The sequence below is a fragment of the Cetorhinus maximus genome, chromosome 2 (assembly GCF_964194155.1).
Source record: "Cetorhinus maximus chromosome 2, sCetMax3.hap1.1, whole genome shotgun sequence".
NCBI classification, from domain to species: domain Eukaryota; kingdom Metazoa; phylum Chordata; class Chondrichthyes; order Lamniformes; family Cetorhinidae; genus Cetorhinus; species Cetorhinus maximus.
In genome coordinates this window covers 69326568-69346922 of record NC_135880.1, presented here as the reverse complement: position 1 = coordinate 69346922, position 20355 = coordinate 69326568, and the positions used below count along the sequence as shown (strand labels likewise).

Sequence of the window (20355 nt, the reverse complement as noted above, 5' to 3'; positions counted from 1 at the left end):
GAAGGTTGAGCTGGCACATTGGAGGCGATGATGAATTTCATCATCTATGTCTGCCTTCGTTGAGTGGAGGTTGCCAAAATACTGAAAATGGTCCACATTTTCCAGGAGCTCGTTGTTGATCTTAATTGATGTGGGGGCAGGGGGAGGCATTGTAACAGTCTCATGGAGATCAGTCATTTTCAATATTCTTCTCTCCTTAACTGTCCCAATGATGTAAGTTAATTGGAAGTGGCATGTTTCTCCGAGTACCTCCATGGACATCAATGGGGACTGGCATTTCAGTATGTCAGGCACACAAAAAATCACAGGCTTTGAAATTGGATTTTGCTGTGCCAATTTTTCAGGGGTAACATGGATGCCCAAGGATCCAATGTGGTGGGGAGAATGTGCACAATGATTCCACATATCACCTACCATATGGTTAAAGGCTGCTCCTCACCTCAGGGCATGCCTAAAACTTGGTATATATAAATAGGGCGCATCACACCACATTTGAGAAGCACTTTTCAGAATTGGATTGGGCATGACCACAGCATGCACGGTTCAGGCTATGATAATTATTTTCAGGGGATCGCTAGCCAAGCCAGTGGTTTTTAAAGGTTGCCATTGGGAATTTAAGTTTTGACTTTTTTCAACTGACTTTACAAGGAGCAGGAGCCCTCCTCCCAGGCTGCTGCCGGTCACTGCTTGCTGATTGTTTCTTTCCCTAGATTCTCCATACAATGTCAGCAGTTGTATTAGCTGGCAGATCTGGATGCTTCCCAGGACCAGTGATCCACCTCTGCAGCTATCACTGGCTTCTGCAGCTCACCTTTAATAGTCTAATGAGGTGGACAGACCCATTTCTCATAATTCTGCACTTACCCGGATGCATGTGCAGCATGAACTGCACTGGATCCAATTTCTAGGCCACAGAATCAGAAGATTGCATTCAAAGGAGAAGTATCTAGTACAAAAACTTTCACTGTCCAGATTCTCCTTTTGCATTAACTTATAGCTCACTGGAGCAAGAACTAATGGAATAGGGCTTCAAGTGCAAGTCCTTTTGACAATCAGCCGAAGTGCAATCAATTTAAACTTTGTATAGATTCAATTTTCCTCAAAGAATATTAAAGGAATAATGGAATTTTTAGCACTGGTCTGAGTTCTTTTGTTGGTTGTCAGAATAACTATTTTAAGGCAAAAAGGCAGATAAAGGATTTGTCAGTTCCTGTCATCCTTTCACTTATGACATAGTAGTGGAGAAGAAATGAAATAGTGAGAAGAAATGAAAAACACGTCTCAGACAATCTGGTACATTTCATGTGAAAGCTTTAAACATTGCTCAATGCCATTCTAAGGTTTAAAATTTAAAACCATTTCATAAAATAATTGTTAACAGCTTTGATTTTGGCATTGCTGCCAAGAAGAAAAAAACATTGAATGTTTTTGCTTTCTTCAATTCAGATTCTGAGAGGTTTTCTCCTTCATAAATGTAAATTTCTGCTGACTATTTTCTTTAAGTGATCATCCAGGTAAGAGACAATGGCCTGGATCTTCCAGTGGCAACAGCGGCGAATGGTGAGACATTCACTGCTGTTACACATCAGGACTGTTATGACCAGGTGAGAAGGAGTGAATTAGCTCCCCTCTATTCAGCCTCCTCCATTGGTCACAACAAAGGTTTAAGTTTCTTTTTCACGAGGATATGCCTTTTTCGAATCCAAATGTATTTAACTATTTATGCAGTGAGCAATAAGGAGTCAATCAAACAAGGTTTTCTTGAGTTGAAGAAAGAACAAATTTATTAACCACTAAACCCAAGATAAAAATAATAGAAATGCGATGTTACAAAGACAGGTACCAGGAATAAGGGAAGTTAGAGTCCAATAAGGGAAGTTAGAGTCCAGTAAATAAAGTTAAAAGAATATACTGTTAAGAGTCCTTTGCTTGTCCTTGAGGCGTAGATAATTAAATGTTGCAGCCGATTTGGAATAGTTGGTTTCATGGACACAGCCAGATATAGGGGATGTTGCAATTATTACGGGATCTCTGTTCGCTCATAGATTTCTAGTAAAGTTATCTTCTGAACCGGTTAATACACTTGTTCCAAAAGAGAGAGAGAGAGACAGAGTTTTCAGCCCGTCTCTTCTGCTGAAGTCTTTCTTGCAATCTCTCTGCTGTGGCTGCAGCCTGGCCTGAAATAATTCACCCATTGTGTAATTCCAAGTAGTTTTGGGTGGGTCTGTCTGTGGCAGCCATTGTTTCATTATCCAACACTTTGAATTTTAGTTTCTCTTCCTTAGGCAGGTATGAATTTCGACAGATCCATTGAATTATAGGAAATGTCCCTCTCTTCACACTCGCCAGAGGGTATCTTGTTTGCTTTTTCACTTTCACCATGGAGGGTGGCCTTGCATTTTTAAGTAGTTTGTTTTGTCTCATTTCAAATTACAAAATTTCCAGTCAGTTAAAAGTTGAAAAATCATATTTTCAAAATTAAAGGGGCATAGCTTTCCGACAAGACCCTGAGGAAATCCTGACCTGCACACATGTGCAGTGTTTACCTGGGAATTTTAAACTTCCAATGGGCAGAATTACGATTTCCGGACCCTCTGAGAATGTCTCCACCACTGTCCTTGGTGTCGGAGATTCGGGTTTGATGCCCTATAACAATCCAAGTATTTACCCCAATCTTTCTCCCATTTTTATTCTCAAGCATAGGAGAGTGATTAACAGCAGGAGCTGTGTCAGGAAGTCCTAAAACCTGCTCCCCGCCCCTCCGACAATGCTCATCCCCCACACCCCCGACAATGCTCATTACCCCACCCCTTCTCCTGACAATGTTCACCTCTTGGCATCCATGACAATGCTTATACCCCTCCCGAGAATGCTCACCTCCTCGCACACCTCTCCCAACAATGCTCACTGCTCCTCCCGTACATTTGACAATGCATACTACCCCTCAACCCTCCTACTGAAAATGCTCACTCCCACACCCCTGACAATGTTTACACCCATCCCAATAATGCTCACCCACCTCGCACCCCCAAGAATGCTCACACCCCCTTTCAACAATGCTCACTCACCCACTCCCCCACCCCATCATGGCAGTACTTACCCTCCTGCACTCTTGACAATGCTCACCACCCTCCATAGCCCCAACAATGCTCACACCTCTCTCAACAATGCTCACCCTCCCCCCCGATAGCCAACCCCCATCCTCCACCACAATCTCGTAACAGCGATGAGAAGTTTGAAACATTAGAGATAGTTAAAAAAACTTAAGAATTTAAAAAAAAATTTACCATTAAAATCACCCACAATTATGGCAGTATCCCATAACAATCCCGCCCCCTTTTACTACTGCATTCATTTTTATTCTTCCCACTTGAATGTCTCCCTGTACCACTCAGTTTGCTCGTACCCCCTGCAGCCTCTGCTCTCATCCACATAAGCTGCAAGAACCTTGAACCTGTTAGATGAATGCAAGGGCTGAGGCTCCTCCAGTGCTTACGTGCTCCCACTATTTCTTGATGTATACTTTGTCCTATAATGTAGTTACTGTTAGGAGGCCTATGAACTACTCTCACCAGTGACTCCTTTCCCTTGCTATTTCTTAATTCCACCCAAACTGATTCTACATCCTGATCTTCTGAGTCAAGATAATTTCTCACCACTGTACTGATCTCATTCTTCATTAACAGAGCTACACCGCATCCTTTCTTTTTCTTCCTTTCTTTAAATGTTTTTTTAATTTAGCCCCTAACTGCTCATGCTCCTTTAGCAGAACAACTTTCTTAGTCCTACCTATGTCATTGTACCCACATGGACCACAACAACTGGATCCTTCCCCTCCTACTCTCAATTCCTATCCAGCCCCAAGGACATGTCCTTAACCCTGGCATCAGGCAGATATCATAATCTTTTCACGTTCTTGGTTGCAGAGAACAGTATCCCATAACTATACTGCCCCCTATTACTACTGCATCCATTTTTATTCCTCCCACTTGAATGGCTCCCTGTACCACTCAGTTTCCTCATCCTCCCTGCAGCCTCTGCTCTCATCCACATAAGCTGCAAGAACCTTAAATCTGTTAGATGAATGCAAGGGCTGAGGCTCCTCCAGTGCTACCTTTTGGATCCCCATACCTGCCTCATTGTTAAAGCAAAATTTTATGCCCTCACTCATCATGAGTTTGGAGGCAGGGAGGGCATCTAATCAGTCTGGATAGTGGTGATTGCCACCTTCAAGCTGACTAGGTCCATGGCAGGAAGGCCCATGGTTGGCCAGTTGAGGCCCTTAACTGAGCATTAAGGTAAAATTAAGGGCCTCATTTACTGCCATCACTAGTATTAACCCAGCAGTGGGCAGACCTGTTGCCATGCGAACAGCACAAACAGAAAACACCGGCTGGTTGCTTGTGGTCTCCCTGGGTCGGGGGAGTGCGGGGGTGGGGGGGGGGGGGGGGGGGGGGTAGTTTGGTGGCAGGTGGGGAATGGGGTCCCTCATTCAAAGGCACTCAATGCCTGATTGAGGGAACTGGAATCAGGAAGTGGGTGGGGGGAGGGTGCTGAGAGCCACCCCTCTGCCCTTGCTGTCGACCCCATTCCCCATAATCCCCAGCCCATGAAATCCTTCCTGCCGTTACTTACCTCTAGCCTGAGTCAGTCCTTGATCCTGGGCCTCTAGTGGCTATCATTCCAACAGCAGCCATGCTTCCCCAGCAAAAGAGCTGCTGGCCTCAGCTGGTGTACCTTCTTTCCCCCAAGGTCCTGATGCTGTGGAAGGCCCGCCGCTGGCCTCTGAATTGCCTGATTGGCTCGTGATTTAGTGGGCCTTCCCCGAAGGAGCAACACGGGTCTCTCACCGGTTCTCCAGCTGGCAGGCGAGACCCCTGTAGTTACACCCTCCATGATCACGGACCAGATCTGAAGTACCTAACCTGAGGGGTGTAACTGCCTGCTGGAACAAGGTGTCCAGGTAACTGTCCCCATCCCTGATGCATCACAGTATCCGAAGCTCAGACTCCGGCTCATCAACTCTGAGCCAAAGTCCCTTGAGCTGCAGGCGCTTACTGTAGATGAGGCTGCTGTGGATCACATTGGTGTCCACCAGCTCTCACATGGTACAGCCGTAACACATCACCTGCCCTGCCATCTTTATTGTATTTTGTTTAATTATGGTTTCAAGTTTAGAAATATCACTCGATTATTTGTAGTTATGTTAAGTAGTTTAACAAGTTAAGATATACATTTAACATGGTACTTATACCTGCCCGGTACTTGTTTAAACTACTGCTCCAGTTTAGAGAAAAAAAGAAACTGTAAAATTCACCAACCAATCACCTACCTGCTTACCTAATTAATGCCTCTGGACTTCAGCTCTCACTATCTTTCGGTCCCTGTCTTAGACCGCTACTTGTTCTGTAAAAGACCAGAACAGAACCTCTTTCCTCACTGTGCCAAATTCCATCTCTTGCAAAATTCCTGAGTTCAGTACTGTGTTGAAACTGTGCTCTATCGAGCTGGTTTCCATACTGCTTACTCCTTAGGGTACAGTAGGGTGGATAAGAGGGAATCAGCAAATGTTATATTCTCGGATTTCCAAAAGACATTTGATAAGGTTAATATGCAACAAAACAGTGCATGAAGTTAGAGATATTACATTATCATGGATAGAGGATTGGTAAATGGAGAGTAATCAGAGTGTAGGGATAAATAGGGCATTTTCAAGTTTGCAGGCTGTAGCTACTGGAGCGCCACAGTGCTGGGGCCTTAGCTATTTACAATTTATATTAACGACTTAGAGGGAAATATATCTATGTTTGCTGACATTACAAACATCAAGGGAATGTAAGTCTTGAAGGGAACACAAAGAGGCTGCAAAGGGATATAGAACAGTTTAAGTAAATGGGCAACAAAGTGACAAATGGTGTATAATATGGAAAAATGTGAAATTATTCACTTTGGTAGTAAAAACTTGTAATGTTGATGTTCAGAGAAACATGGTTGTTCTCGTATAAGGAACGCAGAAAGTTAGCATGCAAGTAGTACAGCAAGAAATCATGAAGGCAAAAGGCCTGTTGGCCTTTGTTGCAAGGAGATTGGACTACAGGAACAGGGCTGTCTTGTTATAGAAATATAGAACATAGAAACTAGGAGCAGGAGTAGGACATTCGGCCCTTCGAGCCTGCTCCGGAAAAAGATCATTCATTATGATCATGGCGGATCATCCAACTCAATAGCCTGCTCCTGCTTTCTCCCCATACCCTTTGATCCCTTTCACCCCAAGAGCTATATCTAACTCCTTCTTGAAAACATACAATGTTTTGGTCTCAACTACTTTCTGTGGTAACGAATTCCACAGGCTCACCACTCTCTGGGTGAAGAAATTTCTCTTCATCTCAGTCCTAAATGGTCTACCCCAGATCCTCAGACTGTGACCCCTGGTTCTGGACTCCCCCACCATCAGGAACATCCTTCTTGCATCTACCCTGTCTAGTCTTGTTAGAATCTTATAGGTTTCTATGAGATCCCCCCTCATTCTTCTGAACTCTAGCGAATACAATCCTAATCGACTCAATCTCTCCTCACATGTCAGTCCCGTCATCCCAGGAATCAGTCGGGTAAACCTTCGCTGCACTCCCTCCATAGCAAGTACATCCTTCCTCAGATAAGGAGACCAAAACTGCACACAATATTCCACGTGTGGTCTCACCAAGGCCCTGTACAATTGCAGCAAGACATTCCTGTTCCTGTACTCAAATCCTCTGGCTATGAAGGCCAACATACCATTTGCCTTCTTTACCGCCTGCTGCAGCTGCGTGCTTACCTTCAGCGACTGGTGTACAAGGACACCCAGGCCTCGTTGCACACTCCCCTCTCTCAATTTAAAGCCATTTAGATAATAATCTGCCTTCCTGTTTTTGCTACCAAAATGGATAACCTCACATTTATCCACATTATACTGCATCTGCCGTGCATTTGCCCACTCACTCAGTTTGTCCAAATCACACTGAAGCATCTCTGCAACCTCCTCACAGCTCACCCTCCCACCCAGCTTTGTGTCATCTGCAAATTTGGAGATATTAGATTTCATTCCCTCATCTAAATCAATAATATATATTGTGAATAACTGGGGTCCCAGCACCGATTCCAGCGGTACCCCACTAGTCACTGCCTGCCATTCGGAAAAAGGCCCGTTTATTCCTACTTTTTGTTTCCTGTCTGCCAACCAGTTTTCTATCCATCTCAATACACTACCCCCAATCCCATGCGCTTTAATTTTACACACCAATCTCTTATGTGGGACTTTGTCGAAAGCCTTCTGAAAGTCCAAATAAACCACATCCACTGGTTCCCCCTCATCAACTCTACTAGTTACATCCTTGAAAAATTCCAGTAGATTTGTCAAGCATGATTTCTCTTTCATAAATCCATGCTGACTCTGTCCAATTCTGCCACTGTTTTCCATGTGCTCAACTATTAAATCTTTTATAATGGACACCAGAATTTTTCCCACTACCGACGTCAGGCTGACTGGTCTATAATTCCCTGTTTTCTCTCTGCCTCCCTTTTTAAATAGTGGGCGTACATTAGCTACCCTCCAATCTGTAGGAACTGTTCCAGAGTCTATATAATCTCGGAAGATGACCACCAATGCATCCACTATTTCTAGGGCCACTTCCTTAAGCACTCTGGGATGTAGATTATCAGACCCCGGGGATATATCGGCCTTCAATCCCATCAATTTCCCCAACACCATTTCCCTACAAATACTGATTTCTTTCAGTTCCTCCCTCTCACTAAACCCTGTGTTCCTCAACATTTCTGGTATGTTATTAGTGTCCTTATAATTGTGCAAGGCTTTGGTGAGACTACAAATGGGATGCTTTGTGCAATTTCAGTCACCATACTTCCCTTGGAGGCAGTACAGAGAAGGTTCACTAGTTTGTTTCATAATACAAGCCTTTCATCCCAGGTATCAACCAAGCGTACCTTCTCTGAGCTTCACCCAATGCATGTGTATCCCTCCTTCAATAAGAAATGTTGGGAATTTTGCACACAAGAAGGCTATGGATGTCCCATTGTTGAGTTTATTTAAGGCTGAGCTAGATGGATCTTTAGTCTCTCGGGGAATCAAGGGATATGGGGAGCTGGCAGCAAAGTGGAGTTGAAGTAGAAGATCAGCCATAATTGTAGTGAATGGCTGAGTAGGGTTGAGGGGCCATATGGCTACTCCTGCTCCTATTTCTTAATTTATTATGTAGCAAAAGCATGATTGATGATTTCAATGGCAGATAAGCTGAGGCAAGGCAAAGTCAGGCAATCTTAGGAAGGTGGAAATAGGTGACCTTAGTGATGTCATGGACATATGGTTGGAAGCTCATCCCAGGGTCTAATGTGACACCTAGGTTGCAGATAGCTCTGATGAAAGATCATAACCTGAAACATTAACTCTATTTCTCTCTCCACAGATGCTACCAGACCTGCTAAGTAATTCCATCATTTCCTGTGTTTCTTTACAAATAGTCTGGTTTAGGTTTCAGACTGTTACCAGGAAGAGGGATGGAGTCGATAGCTAGGGAAGAGAGTTTGGAGCAAGGATTGAAGATAATGACTTGGAAACTTACAGTTTAATAATTTATTGGAGGAGTTGAGAAAGTTGGTGATGAGTTAGATCTGTGTGTTGTCAGTGTACATGTGAAAACTAATGCTGTGCATTTGGATGATGGCACTAGGCGCAGCAGCCGGATGAGAAATAGGAGAGGGCCAAGTGTAGGTCCTTGAGAGGCACCAGAGGTAATGGTGCGGGTGTGGGAGAATAAACCATTCACGTGATACTCAGCTATGATTAGATAGATAAGAATGGAACCAGACGCGTGCTGTCCCACCCAGCCGGCAACCATAAAGTGACATTGGAGGAGCATGATATGGTCAACTGTGTCAAAGTATACAGACAGATGAAGAAGAATGAGAACGGATAGTTTACCTTTGTCACAGATATATAGGATATCATCTGTGACTTTGATAAGAACTATTTTGGTGCTGTGGCAGGGAGGGAAACCTGATTGGAGGGACTCAAACATGAAGTTCCCGTAAAAAATGGGCATGGATTTGGAAGGTGATATGGAAAGGGATGTTGGAGATGCTACGGTAATTTGCAGACAATGGGCTCCTCACACTTATTGTTAGAAACAATCAACCTTAAAAACAATAATTCCTGTTATCACCCCAAGATTTTGCATTAAATTTTCCTTTAGTTGTACGTACCTGGCCACCTGTGGTCTTACCTATTCCACAGGTAGTACATATCAATTAGGAGCAGGAGGAGGCCACTCAGCCCCTCAAGCCTGCTCCGCCATTTATTGAGATCATGGCTGATCTGATTGTAACCTTAACCCCACATTCCTGCCTACTCCTGATAACCTTTCACCCCCTTGTTAATCACGAATCTATCTAGCTCTGCCTTAAAAATATTCAAACACTTTGCTTCCACCGTCTTTTGAGGAAGAGAGTTCCAAAGATTCACAACCCTCTGAGAGAAAAAAATTTCTTCTCATCTCTGTCTTCAATGAGCCCTTATTTTTAAACACTGACCCCTAGCTCTAGATTCTCCCACAAGAGGAAACATCCTCTCTATATCCACCCTGTCAAGACCCCTCAGGATCTTAAAAGTTTCAATCAAGTTGCCTCTTACTCTTCTAAACTTCAGTGGATACAAGCCTAACCTGTCCAACCTTTCCTCATAAGACAGCCCACCCATTCCTGGTATTAGTCTAGTGAACCTTCTCTGAACTGCTTCTAACGCATTTATATCTTTCCTTAAATAAGGAGACCAGTACTGTACACAATACTCCAGATTTGGTCTGGCCAGTGCCCTGTACAACTGAAGCATAACCTCACTACTTTTGTAATCAATTCCCCTCGCAATAAACGATAATATTCTATTAGATTTCCTAATTACTTGCTGTACCTGCATACTAACCTTTTGTGATTCATGCACATGTGACAGTGACAGACTTAATATGGATCTAGCTGAGCTAAATATCCCTTATAAGCAGCATACTATTGTATCTGTCACTGTAACTGTACTGGAGGTTTACAGGATCATCTGGGGTGAGATGGGGTGAATGAATGCTTCAACGATTGAGTATGCAGAATGTTATTATTTGTATTCATCCTTTCATAAATAATTTGACATTACCTGGTGTCAGAAACCACAAGGGGCATTTAGGCACAAGAATATTTCAAAATGTAAAATATCTCTCTTTTAAATTCACTGCCAGCTAATTGTTTTGTATGTAATACATAGAATGGCCCTCCTTTAAAAAAAATGTTGTTATTCTACTTTCCTAACTGTCATAAGGCAGGTACACTGTGAGTGGCTCTGTAAATGAACTTATAGGACTGTTACTATTGTATTAAGAAATCTTTTGCTCTGACAGCAAATAATCATTTCTCCAAAAATGCAAGATATCTTCATGTGAATCATGTGACCTAATAATGATATACTTGGTTCTAATCTTTACTTTTAAGGTGCAGTACTTATTCCTGGAGCTTTTATTGGTCAAATTATTGGTGGGGTCATCATTTCCAAGTTGAAGCTCCAATGTCGAAATGTGTTGAAAATGGCTGCAGCCACATGTACAGCATCACTGCTTTGTGCCTTAGTTTTCATTTTTGCTCAATGTTCAAATCAGCCATTCGCTGGAGTCAACCAGGACTATAATCAGTAAGTAAATATTAAATAACATTAATTTTGCCATATTACTATCTGAATTACCTGTGTGATATCACCTATGTGATTATCACAATGTGCAAATTTCTGGTATAAGATGTGAGACTGGTTAATATTTTCAGCACTTAGTATAAATAATTTAACTAGTCAACTTTCTGTGGTGTTGCACGCAGAGAGTCAAGATTAGGCATGATAGTCAGGTGAGAAACAATTGGAAAGTAGTAACTGAATCAGGACAGACACAGATTTCTAAGGAAGTTGGGAGGATGGGGGCCTAATTGGATAGCCCACAAAAACAGGTGAGGAGGTTGAGAGGCGCGATTAAACTATGCCCATCGATTGCAATGCAAGCAGCCTGCTAACTTTGAGCTGCCTGGACATTTGAACGAGCTCTGTGTCCAATTGGCACTAACTGCATTGGTCATTGGCTGGACGCATCAGCAGGGAGCCAATATCATGAGTGGCTAGCATCATTTAATTAGCCTGCACTGGTTAAAGCTAGCCTGCAAGTGTGAAAGGGAGGCGCATTGTGGCTGAAGAGGGTGCTGGAAGTCAGAGTCGAAGAGAATCTGAATTGGGAAAGCGTGAAGGACAGCATAACAGGAGCGAGCAGAGACTCCAAGGCTTTCAGAGTGAAGGTCTTGGCGGAGGAGGTGCAAAGGAGAAGAGATGTCCTGTAACTGCAGGGGAAAGAAGGCCCACTAAACATGTGGTCAAAAGGCAATGTGACCAGATAGCTGTGGAACTTAATGGCAGGCATCAAGCCCTTAGAATCGTGGAGGCAGTGCTTCAAGAAAATCAATGACTTTACATGAGTGGTCAATGTCAGTGAATGCACCTTCAAATACAGTAATTCCTCACTTAAGGTTGATTCTGTCAACGTTGTTTCATTATAACGTTGCTGATACAAAAAAGAACATATAATCCTTTAAAGTTGCGACATTCGCTAAAGCATATTTGCTAGTGGGCTTTAATTGTATTGGTGAAATTAACCTCACTTTATTGAATTCCTGGATCACAGAGTTTAATGTGCAGTATTTAAATAATGAATTGCCATCAGTGAATAACTGATTCTATTATGTTTATTTATTCAGTCTATATGTAGGGAAAAGAAACTTTCTCCAAAACATACTGGAGACCTGACAGGTATAAACACAGGCAGCGAGTCCAACAATAAAACTCATTCAAACTGACAACACTCTAATTACAAACTTCAACTCAGTTTCTCTCACTAATTGTTCAAGACACTTCAGCAGTTTATCCTCGCGAATTATTCATGTCGCTGCTTCTTTCTCTCTCTCTCTCTCTTTTGTTCTCTCTGCTCCTTCCATCCATCTCTCAGTTGCCTTCTCACTCTGTCTGGAATACTCACTCTCTGCAATCTCTTTCTCAATGATCCTTTTCCCATCTGATTTTATCCTAACATCATGTATTCTGTTCACCAACTCCACATTAATGATGCTATTCTCACTGTCAGTTTTTTCAATGTTGAAACTTCTGTGAATAGTTTAAATCTATATTTCTTTTACTTTTTATTTCTTAGTCAGAACCTGACTAATACATTAGTTTATACATTAGTTGTAATGGGAAAAGCTGATTCGCTTAACTTTGTTTCGCTTAATGTTTCTGAAATACAACTACATCATTAAGTGAGGAATCCCTGTATCATATCCTTACAAATGAACCACTAGCCTCACGCACTGCTCAATGCACCATTCCCTCATCTCTCATCTGCCAACAATCTTTATCAATCAGGCCTTATACCTAACATTCATATGCTTCAATCCTGCATACAGAAAACTTGACCTGTCCTCGAATGTGGCCCAAACAAAGGTCATATATCAACCCGCACATGGTCAGCAAATAGTCCGCCTTCCATATGTTGAAGGAGAGGCACCAGCATATGTTGAGCATTTTCCATACCCTGGCAGCCACCTCTCTCAATAGGCCACCATTGAGGAGATCCAGTATTGGATCAGTTGTGTCATTTCGACCTTCTATAATCCACAGCAGTGAGCTTTTGACAACAAAGACATCTGCAAGTCAACAAAAGTACTCATGTACAATGCAATTGCTGCCACCCTGATCCTGTACTACAGTGAGACCTGGTCTGTGGATTAGTGATACATAAGGGTGCTAGAGAAATTCCATCAGCAATGCATTCTCCAGATTCATTGGGAGGACCATCAGACAAATGCTAGTATACATCTTGAAGCCAGGTCCACAAACATTCAGGCAAAACTCCTGCAAGATCAACTTCGATGGACTAGCCACTGTGCCAGAACCATTTCCCCAGTCAGGCTCTGTTGTCTCAATTCTCAAATGGCCAATGTTCCAGGGGTGGACAAAAAAAATGCTTCAAGGACACCCTGGTGGTCTCACTGTTACGATTGACTGGGAGGAGCTTCCTACCAATTGTTCAGAATGGCAACAACTTGTGCATCAAGCTGCATCACGATTTGAGTCCCTGTGCCTTACTGATGAGGCAGAACAGTAACAGAGAAGCAAAGAAAAGGAAGCAAATCCTCCACTCAGGCACAAGCGAGTTACAGCCAGGGCAAGGCGTAAGGATAGTGTGGGTGCCTGTTTGCCAGAGATGAGGTCTCACATGTTTGACATTGCAGAGGACTCACATGAGGACTTCAGTGGAGCAAAAGCAAGTTGCTGAATATGGTGCTTTGGGAAGTCTGACAGAATGCCTAAAGTCAATGTCAAGGAACAGAAGGAATCCAGCACCAACTTGGCATAGGACCTTGCCAGAGCTTGGAGAATATCCTTTCTAACATGGAACTGATGGGCAACTCCATCAACACAAGTGGAACTAATCATGATGCAGTATCTGATGGCCAATGCCTCAACTTCCATTGCAGCACAACCAGCTTTCGCCAAAAGTCTGAGTGCTGCAGTGGAAGTTCAGACTGCTGAGGAGCATGCAGGGTGTCACAGCAGTTCAGCAATTTGTCCTCCAGCAGAATACTAGGTTTGTTAAGGTAGGCAGTCCAGGGGAGTGGCAGTAGCAGTATGGACCACAAACCTATGTTCTCCCTCAGGAAGACAGCATTCACCCTGCCACTTGTGCCACTCTGCCAGTTCTCGTGTTTCCTATCAACCAGCCAGCTTAGACAGCTGCTGTTCATGCCAAGATGGTGCAGTTGGCAGACGGGCCTTCAAGGCTCAGAGCTGCTTAAGGTTATCCTCCAAGACCATCAGCAGTCTCCCTCACTGAAAGTCATCAGCCTTCCACCAACATTGCTGCAACCACTGTGGTAGCACTGCATAGGAGCACTAGTACAGACAAAGGCACATGGATGACAGGCACTAAAGGAATGCACAAAGGTGATATTGACTGCTCTATCACGTTTTGTGCGACAGCTTGGCTCTCACTTTATGTATGCTGCACAGCTGTGCATCTGTTGCGCACCAGAGTCATGAGCCATGTTATCAGTAGATAGCTTTTGTCACCCAGTAGACATCCTTGGCTTGCCATGTGGCTAAAAGGTAGCTGGCACAATGGATTGCCACGGATTGAAGGCATCATGATTGCTACCAGAATACCAGGCATTGCCTGTATGATTTTCTGCCTTTGTTAATTCTTCCTTTGCAAGTTGAGAGAGTGGAATTGCTCCCTGAACACCCTTGGTGAATATGGCCTCCTGCTGAAAACCCTTCTCTTTTCTCTTTGCCATCAAAAATCTGTCTGCCCCCAATCTGTTTTTCTTTGCCCTCAAACTTCTCTGGTTTAGAAGTCTCTTTGTGATGGAACATTCCATGCACCTTAATGGCTAGGCTGGGGGCACACCTGACATTGGGCCTCCAACCTCAGTTAAATGTAAATGCCTGCTCATTATGCCAAGGCAACATGCCAGTGAACAGGTTTTGAATTTCAATTCTGCTGTCAGCTACATTCAGAGCAACCCAGTTTTGTACAGGGGACCTGACCGAATAGGCATTAGTGTCCTTATTTTCACATGGAAATATCTAATGCCTGCTTGAATGGTCTCTGTTAGCCTCATATAGGAGAAAAGCATTCAGCAGCAGGAATGTATTTAAAGGAATCATCAACTACTTACATGTCAGTTGCCAGTTAATTTCTTCTGGCTGTTGCTAAGTTTCTACAAGTGTTTGGTGCTTTCTATGTTGTTGAACTTTGTTAAATTATACAGGGATTGGTGTGGCAGATCATGTAAGCCTTTTTGCTGACTTCAAGTCTCCTGCACAAACCAGTTCTCATAGACATGGGTGCGCTGGTAGGCATTTCCCTAGGAATACAGCATGACTTAGTGAATAAACAGAGGTCAGGCAAAGCATGACAGGCAGTTGAAGAAGGAGGAGGAGGGGGAGAACAGTAAGGCTGCAAGGGCGATGCAACGGCCCAGGAAGACACTGCAATCAAGACACCAATGAAAATAATAATGAGACTAAATAAATAAATGAAAAATATGGCAAGTGCAGCTGGCACAGAAGACTGCTGCAGACTAATTACCCTGTACTTTTATTTTCCTATACCAAGGTGGCATTCAGTATACTTACGGCAATGGGCATTTCTTTGTCAGCTTTCTCTCCCACAATCTCTCTATCTGTGTCTGTCTCTGTGTTTCTATTCTGAATCTGTTTGTTCCCCAAATCTTTTTCTGTTTTTGTACCCCCAAACTCTATCTTTAGCTGTCTCACAATATAAGTTCCTTTATTTCTCCAGTCATTGTCTTTCTCTGTAGTCCCAGTATCTATCTGCCTCTTTCCCTTGATCTGTTTCTTTGTTCCACAATCTTGCTTGCTATGTCCAATAACTATCTCTGTCTCCCAATCTCAGTTTTCCTGTTCTTCAGTCTCTGTGTGAACTGTTTGTCTTTGTGTTCCTATTGTGTCTTTTTCTGGCCCATGGTAAGTTGATTACTGCTTTCATTGACTCATAGCCAACAAACTGTTTGCAGCTGGGACATCACTGGCCAAGCTATCATTTGGTTTTAAAACATGGATGTTGTGAGGACTGCTAGTGGTGGTGACAAGCAGCCTGACATCAAGCTGAAGATAGGCCAAATAGTGATGCTAGAGCTGATAGTGAGAAAACTTTCATCAAAAAGGATACCAGACAAGCGGTCCAATAATAGCTATGAGTTAGTGGACTGGTGTTGGTCTTGCAGAGATGTTGAAAATCATCAAGCAAAGCAGTCGAATAGAGTAATGAAACCTGAAGAGAGGAGAAAGAAAACCAAGGATAATGCTTAAAGATGCATTTAAAGTGAATAAACAATGTAACTTGAAAACTAACATCTCACCGGCTGAAACTGGAAAAACTGAAAATGGCTGCAATTTATTTCCTCCGAAACTCGACAGGGTCATCTGGTGGCCAGTTTCAAAACTGCATACAGACTGAAAAGCAGGATTTTTAACTCACTATAAAATAGCAGCTATTGTGTAACACCTGCCATTAACATTGAAAAAAATTATTAAAGTGCCGTGTATAGGCATGACAGATATTGCAGTCAATTTAAAGCGTCATGACAGACTATTAGTCATATAATCATAAAGACATTAAGGCACAGAAGGAGACCATTTGGCCTATTGAATCCATGCTGGCTCTCTATAAAGAAATCCAAGCAGGACCATCCCCCTGCTTTATCCTCGTAGTGCTGTAAATTTATTTCCCTCAATTGTCCATTTAATTTTCTTTTGAAGTCATCAATCATCTCTGGTTCCACCACCCTCGTCGGCTGTGAATTCCAGGCATTACCACTCGCTATGTAAAAAGCTGTTCCTCATATACTTTCTGCATCTATGTCCCCTAGTCCTTGTACCATCAGCTAATGGGAGCAGTTTTTCATTGTCTATGTTATCTAACCTGTCATAATCTTGTACACCTTTATCAAATCTCCCCCCAATTTTCTTTGCTGCAAAGAGAACAACCCCAATTTCTCCAACTTAATCTTGTAGCTAAAATCCTTGATCCCTGGAACCATTCTGGTATATCTCCTTTGCATCCTCTTGTGGGACCCTCACCTCTTTCCTAAAGTATGGTGACTAGAACTGGAAGCAATACTCTAGTTGTGGCCTAACCAGAGCTTTATAAAGGTTCAGCATAGCTTTACTACTTTTGTGCTCAATACCTATTTTTATGAGGCCAAAGATCTCACATGCTTTGCTAATTGTTCTTTCTATCTATCTATGTACATGAACTCCCCAGGTCTCTCTAACCTTGCACATTCCCTCTCCCTATTCCTTCTGCCAAAATGCATCACCTCACACTTTTTTGTATTAAATTTCATTTGCCATACTGCTTGCCTATCTATGTCCTGTTGTAGCTGATTTGTTGCATCCTCACTGCCACACATAAAATTTGGTATCTTCGTCAAATTTTGAAATTTTACTCAGTATTCCAATATCCAAGTCATTTATATATATCAAAAAAACAGTGATCCAAGCACTGACCATAGGGAAACACCACTGTCTTCCATCCTTCAGTCTGATAAACAAACATTTATCACAACTCGCTGATTTCTGTCCTTAAACCAATTTTTATGAAAAATTGCCAGTGACCCTCCTATTCCAGGAGGCTCAATTTGTTATCCAACCTTTGATGTATTACTTTGTCAAACGCTTCCTTAAAATCCATATAGTCAGTATCTATTGCATTTCTTTCATCAACCTTCTCTGTTACGTCATCAAAAAATTCAATTAGATTAATCAAGCATATCTACTATTTAGTCCTTTATATTCAGTGCAGATAATTAAATTCACAGACCAGTGATTTCCAGGTCTCTATATTATAATTTTTGTTGCAGGCGGGGATGGGAGGTGTGTCCAGGAAAGGGTATTTTACCCCTGGTGCTCAAGGATAATTCCGAAGCATCCTTTCACAAAAATAGGACAGATTTGATTGTCATTAAGCAGCAACCTGTAAAATCTAAATAATGTTGATTGTTCATTTTGGGTGTTGTGCTTTAAATCAATAGCAAAACCAGCATCAATAGCATGAAGCTCACGCTAAGTACTGTAATTCTTGTACAAATAGTCACCAAAGGAACAAAACTTCATCCTTCAGTGTTAATCTGTGATTTTATACAGGCTGGGAGAAATATTATCTGATTTTTTTCCACATATTGTTCCACAGTAGCAGCACTGCAGAGAAATTCGAATTGTTGGCACTCTGCAATGAGGAGTGTCATTGCATCCGTTCTCACTACAATCCAGTCTGTGGTGTAGATAATGTCCAGTACTTTTCTGCATGCTATGCAGGTTGTACTAATTCATCAGTAACAGGTGACACTGAGGTAGGTTCTTCTAACCTAAAGATAATTTATCTGTGTTTCTGATTAGCCAATTCATCAAAGTTGAATTGTATCATGATTGCGCAAATGGTCCATTGAAAAGTAAAGTAGTGCAGACATAACTGTGCAGGAATTTTGATGTCTACTCCTGGGCAGTTGTCCAGCCCGTCAATGTGATGCCTCTGGTGCCTGGGTGAAGAGAGTTGCATGCTTTCCACTTTTGTGCGCTAGTTTACTTCTCATTTTCAGCCTAGCTGATGTTGTAGGGTGTGGCATACCATTTGGTCAGTCTTAATGAAGTCTGTGTAGTCTTAAATAGGTTAACTATGTGTATTTATTAAATACAAGAACTATGTATATATATACAGTAAAGGGTTCAAGCTAGGAGCTGTCTCCATGCTTGCTTGTGCACCCGGCTCTGTCCAACACTAGACTGACCCCAAGATGCAGGTTATATGTTTTCTTACGTCACTGTGTGGTAGTACTGTACTCAGTCCCACGTCAACCCTACACATGCCGGGCCCTTATACTTTAAACTACAACTCTCCCAAACCTTTATCCAATATATTTCAACTTATTCTAGTTTAACCCATGTATGTACATCGTTGCTACAACCCATCTCTGCCCTTCAAGTCTCTGAGCTCATAGGTTCAGGAGGTCTGAAGGCCTTAAAACCCTTCCATATCTCATTCACACTACTGTCAGAGGAGGGGTAGGCTCTGTTACTGCAGGTAAACTCTGTTGATTTGGAGGTTGTTCTGGCATCTGGGTATTTTCCTCAATGTCTCTCCATCGTGGTGTGGGAACGGGTGGTCTAGGGATGAGGAGAAGACTCTTCCTATTTCTCCTGACTGTACCCCCTGGGCTGCCAACCAGATAGGACTGAGGTTGGTCATCATCCTTCCTGAAGATAGTACCCTCGATCTCGAGGCCTTTAACCAAGATCTGTTGTCCTTTCGTAGTTGTGGCAAGTGTCTGGTGTGGCACCTTTTGTTGTAGGCAGAAGCAGGCTTCTGCCTATAGGACGACTCCCTCGCTTGGATGTCCTGGTAATTCTTGGTTATCAACCCTGGTATCAGTTTTTTCAGTAGGATTGGAAGTTGTGTGTGGAGTTTCCTGCCCATAAGGAATTCGGATGGGGCCAGGCCAAATTGTAACAGGGTAAACCAGTACATTAGCAATGCTGTGGGAATGTCCTGATTCTTTTTTAGGAGGACTTTTACAGTGCAGACTCCTCTTCCGGTCTCCCCCTTTGACTGTGGGTATCTCGGGGAACTGGTGGAAGCTGGATGTGATAGCGAAGTACTCATTTGAAAATTGTGGGCTGTTATCAGATACAATCTCGTCCAGGAAGCTGTTGCTCGCAAACATCTCTTTCGGTGCCTTAATTATTGCCTCTCTGGTAGTCGTATAAAGTTGCTTCACCTCAACCCATCTGGAAATATAATTCACCACTATAAGGGACGATTTGCTATGAAAGACAAATAGGTCGATGCCCAGCCTCTCTTGTAGCCTGGGAGGGAAGTGAGTGGGGATGATGGGCTCTCTTTGGTCCTGCCTGTGCAGCACACACACCTGACAGTTTGCTATGGTGTCCTCATTCGCCTGGAAATCCCTGGTCACCAGATGGAGGATTAGGCCCGTACCCTGCACTTGGTGATGTCCAGGTGGCCCTGGTGTATTTTTTGAAGGATCTCTGGCTGAAAGGAAACTGGGATGAGCGGCTGTTCATTGTGGACCAGGAGATCATCTATGACCGTCAAGTGATTTTGTTGTTCGAACAAGGTTTTCATGGTACCACCACTTGGTCTCTGTTGTGGCCACCCTTATTGGCAGTAATGGCTGCTGTTGGCGAATCTGTTGGAGGTTACTTATGATCGCTGGCAGATGTCTCATTGTCAATTGGAAGTATGCTTCCAACTCTTCAATGAGATTGACATACTGTTTTGTTGGAAGGCTTACTGTGGCCCTGGAAAATGTGTCTGTTGTTGTCTGGTTTCTACCTTGGATGTATACCATCTCATAGGTGAATCTCGTGAGGCGTAGGTAGAACCTCTGGATTCTGGGAAGCACCTTTGCTAGCTCCTTATCATCCAGTAATGAGATGAATGGCTTATGGTCTGTTTCAATTCTAACCTTGAGGCCAGTGATATAGTCTGAAAACTCCTTGCATTCCCACGTGACTGCAAGATTGTCTCCCTGTCCGACAGCCCTCTGGAAGTGTAGTACACCGGTCGGCGACTTCCATCCAATTGTTGCTGGAATGGGACCACTCCAAGGCCTGTGGCAGAAGCATCCACTGCTGTGGAGATGGTCAGGCTTGGATCATAGTGGGCCATAATGTCAGTGGAGAGCAGCATCGCCTTG

The 20355-nt window shown here is 43.0% G+C and overlaps 1 protein-coding gene across 1 annotated transcript in view; it reads left to right on the top strand.

The window, feature by feature from the left end:
• LOC144695025 (solute carrier organic anion transporter family member 4C1-like) overlaps window positions 1-20355 on the top strand; it is a 197330-nt gene that overhangs the window by 151194 nt on the left and 25781 nt on the right. Inside the window, exons 8-9 of the mRNA XM_078565903.1 lie at window positions 10522-10717; window positions 17832-17991. Of these exons, the coding sequence (XP_078422029.1) occupies window positions 10522-10717; window positions 17832-17991 (356 nt within the window). The remainder of the gene's footprint in view (window positions 1-10521; window positions 10718-17831; window positions 17992-20355) is intronic.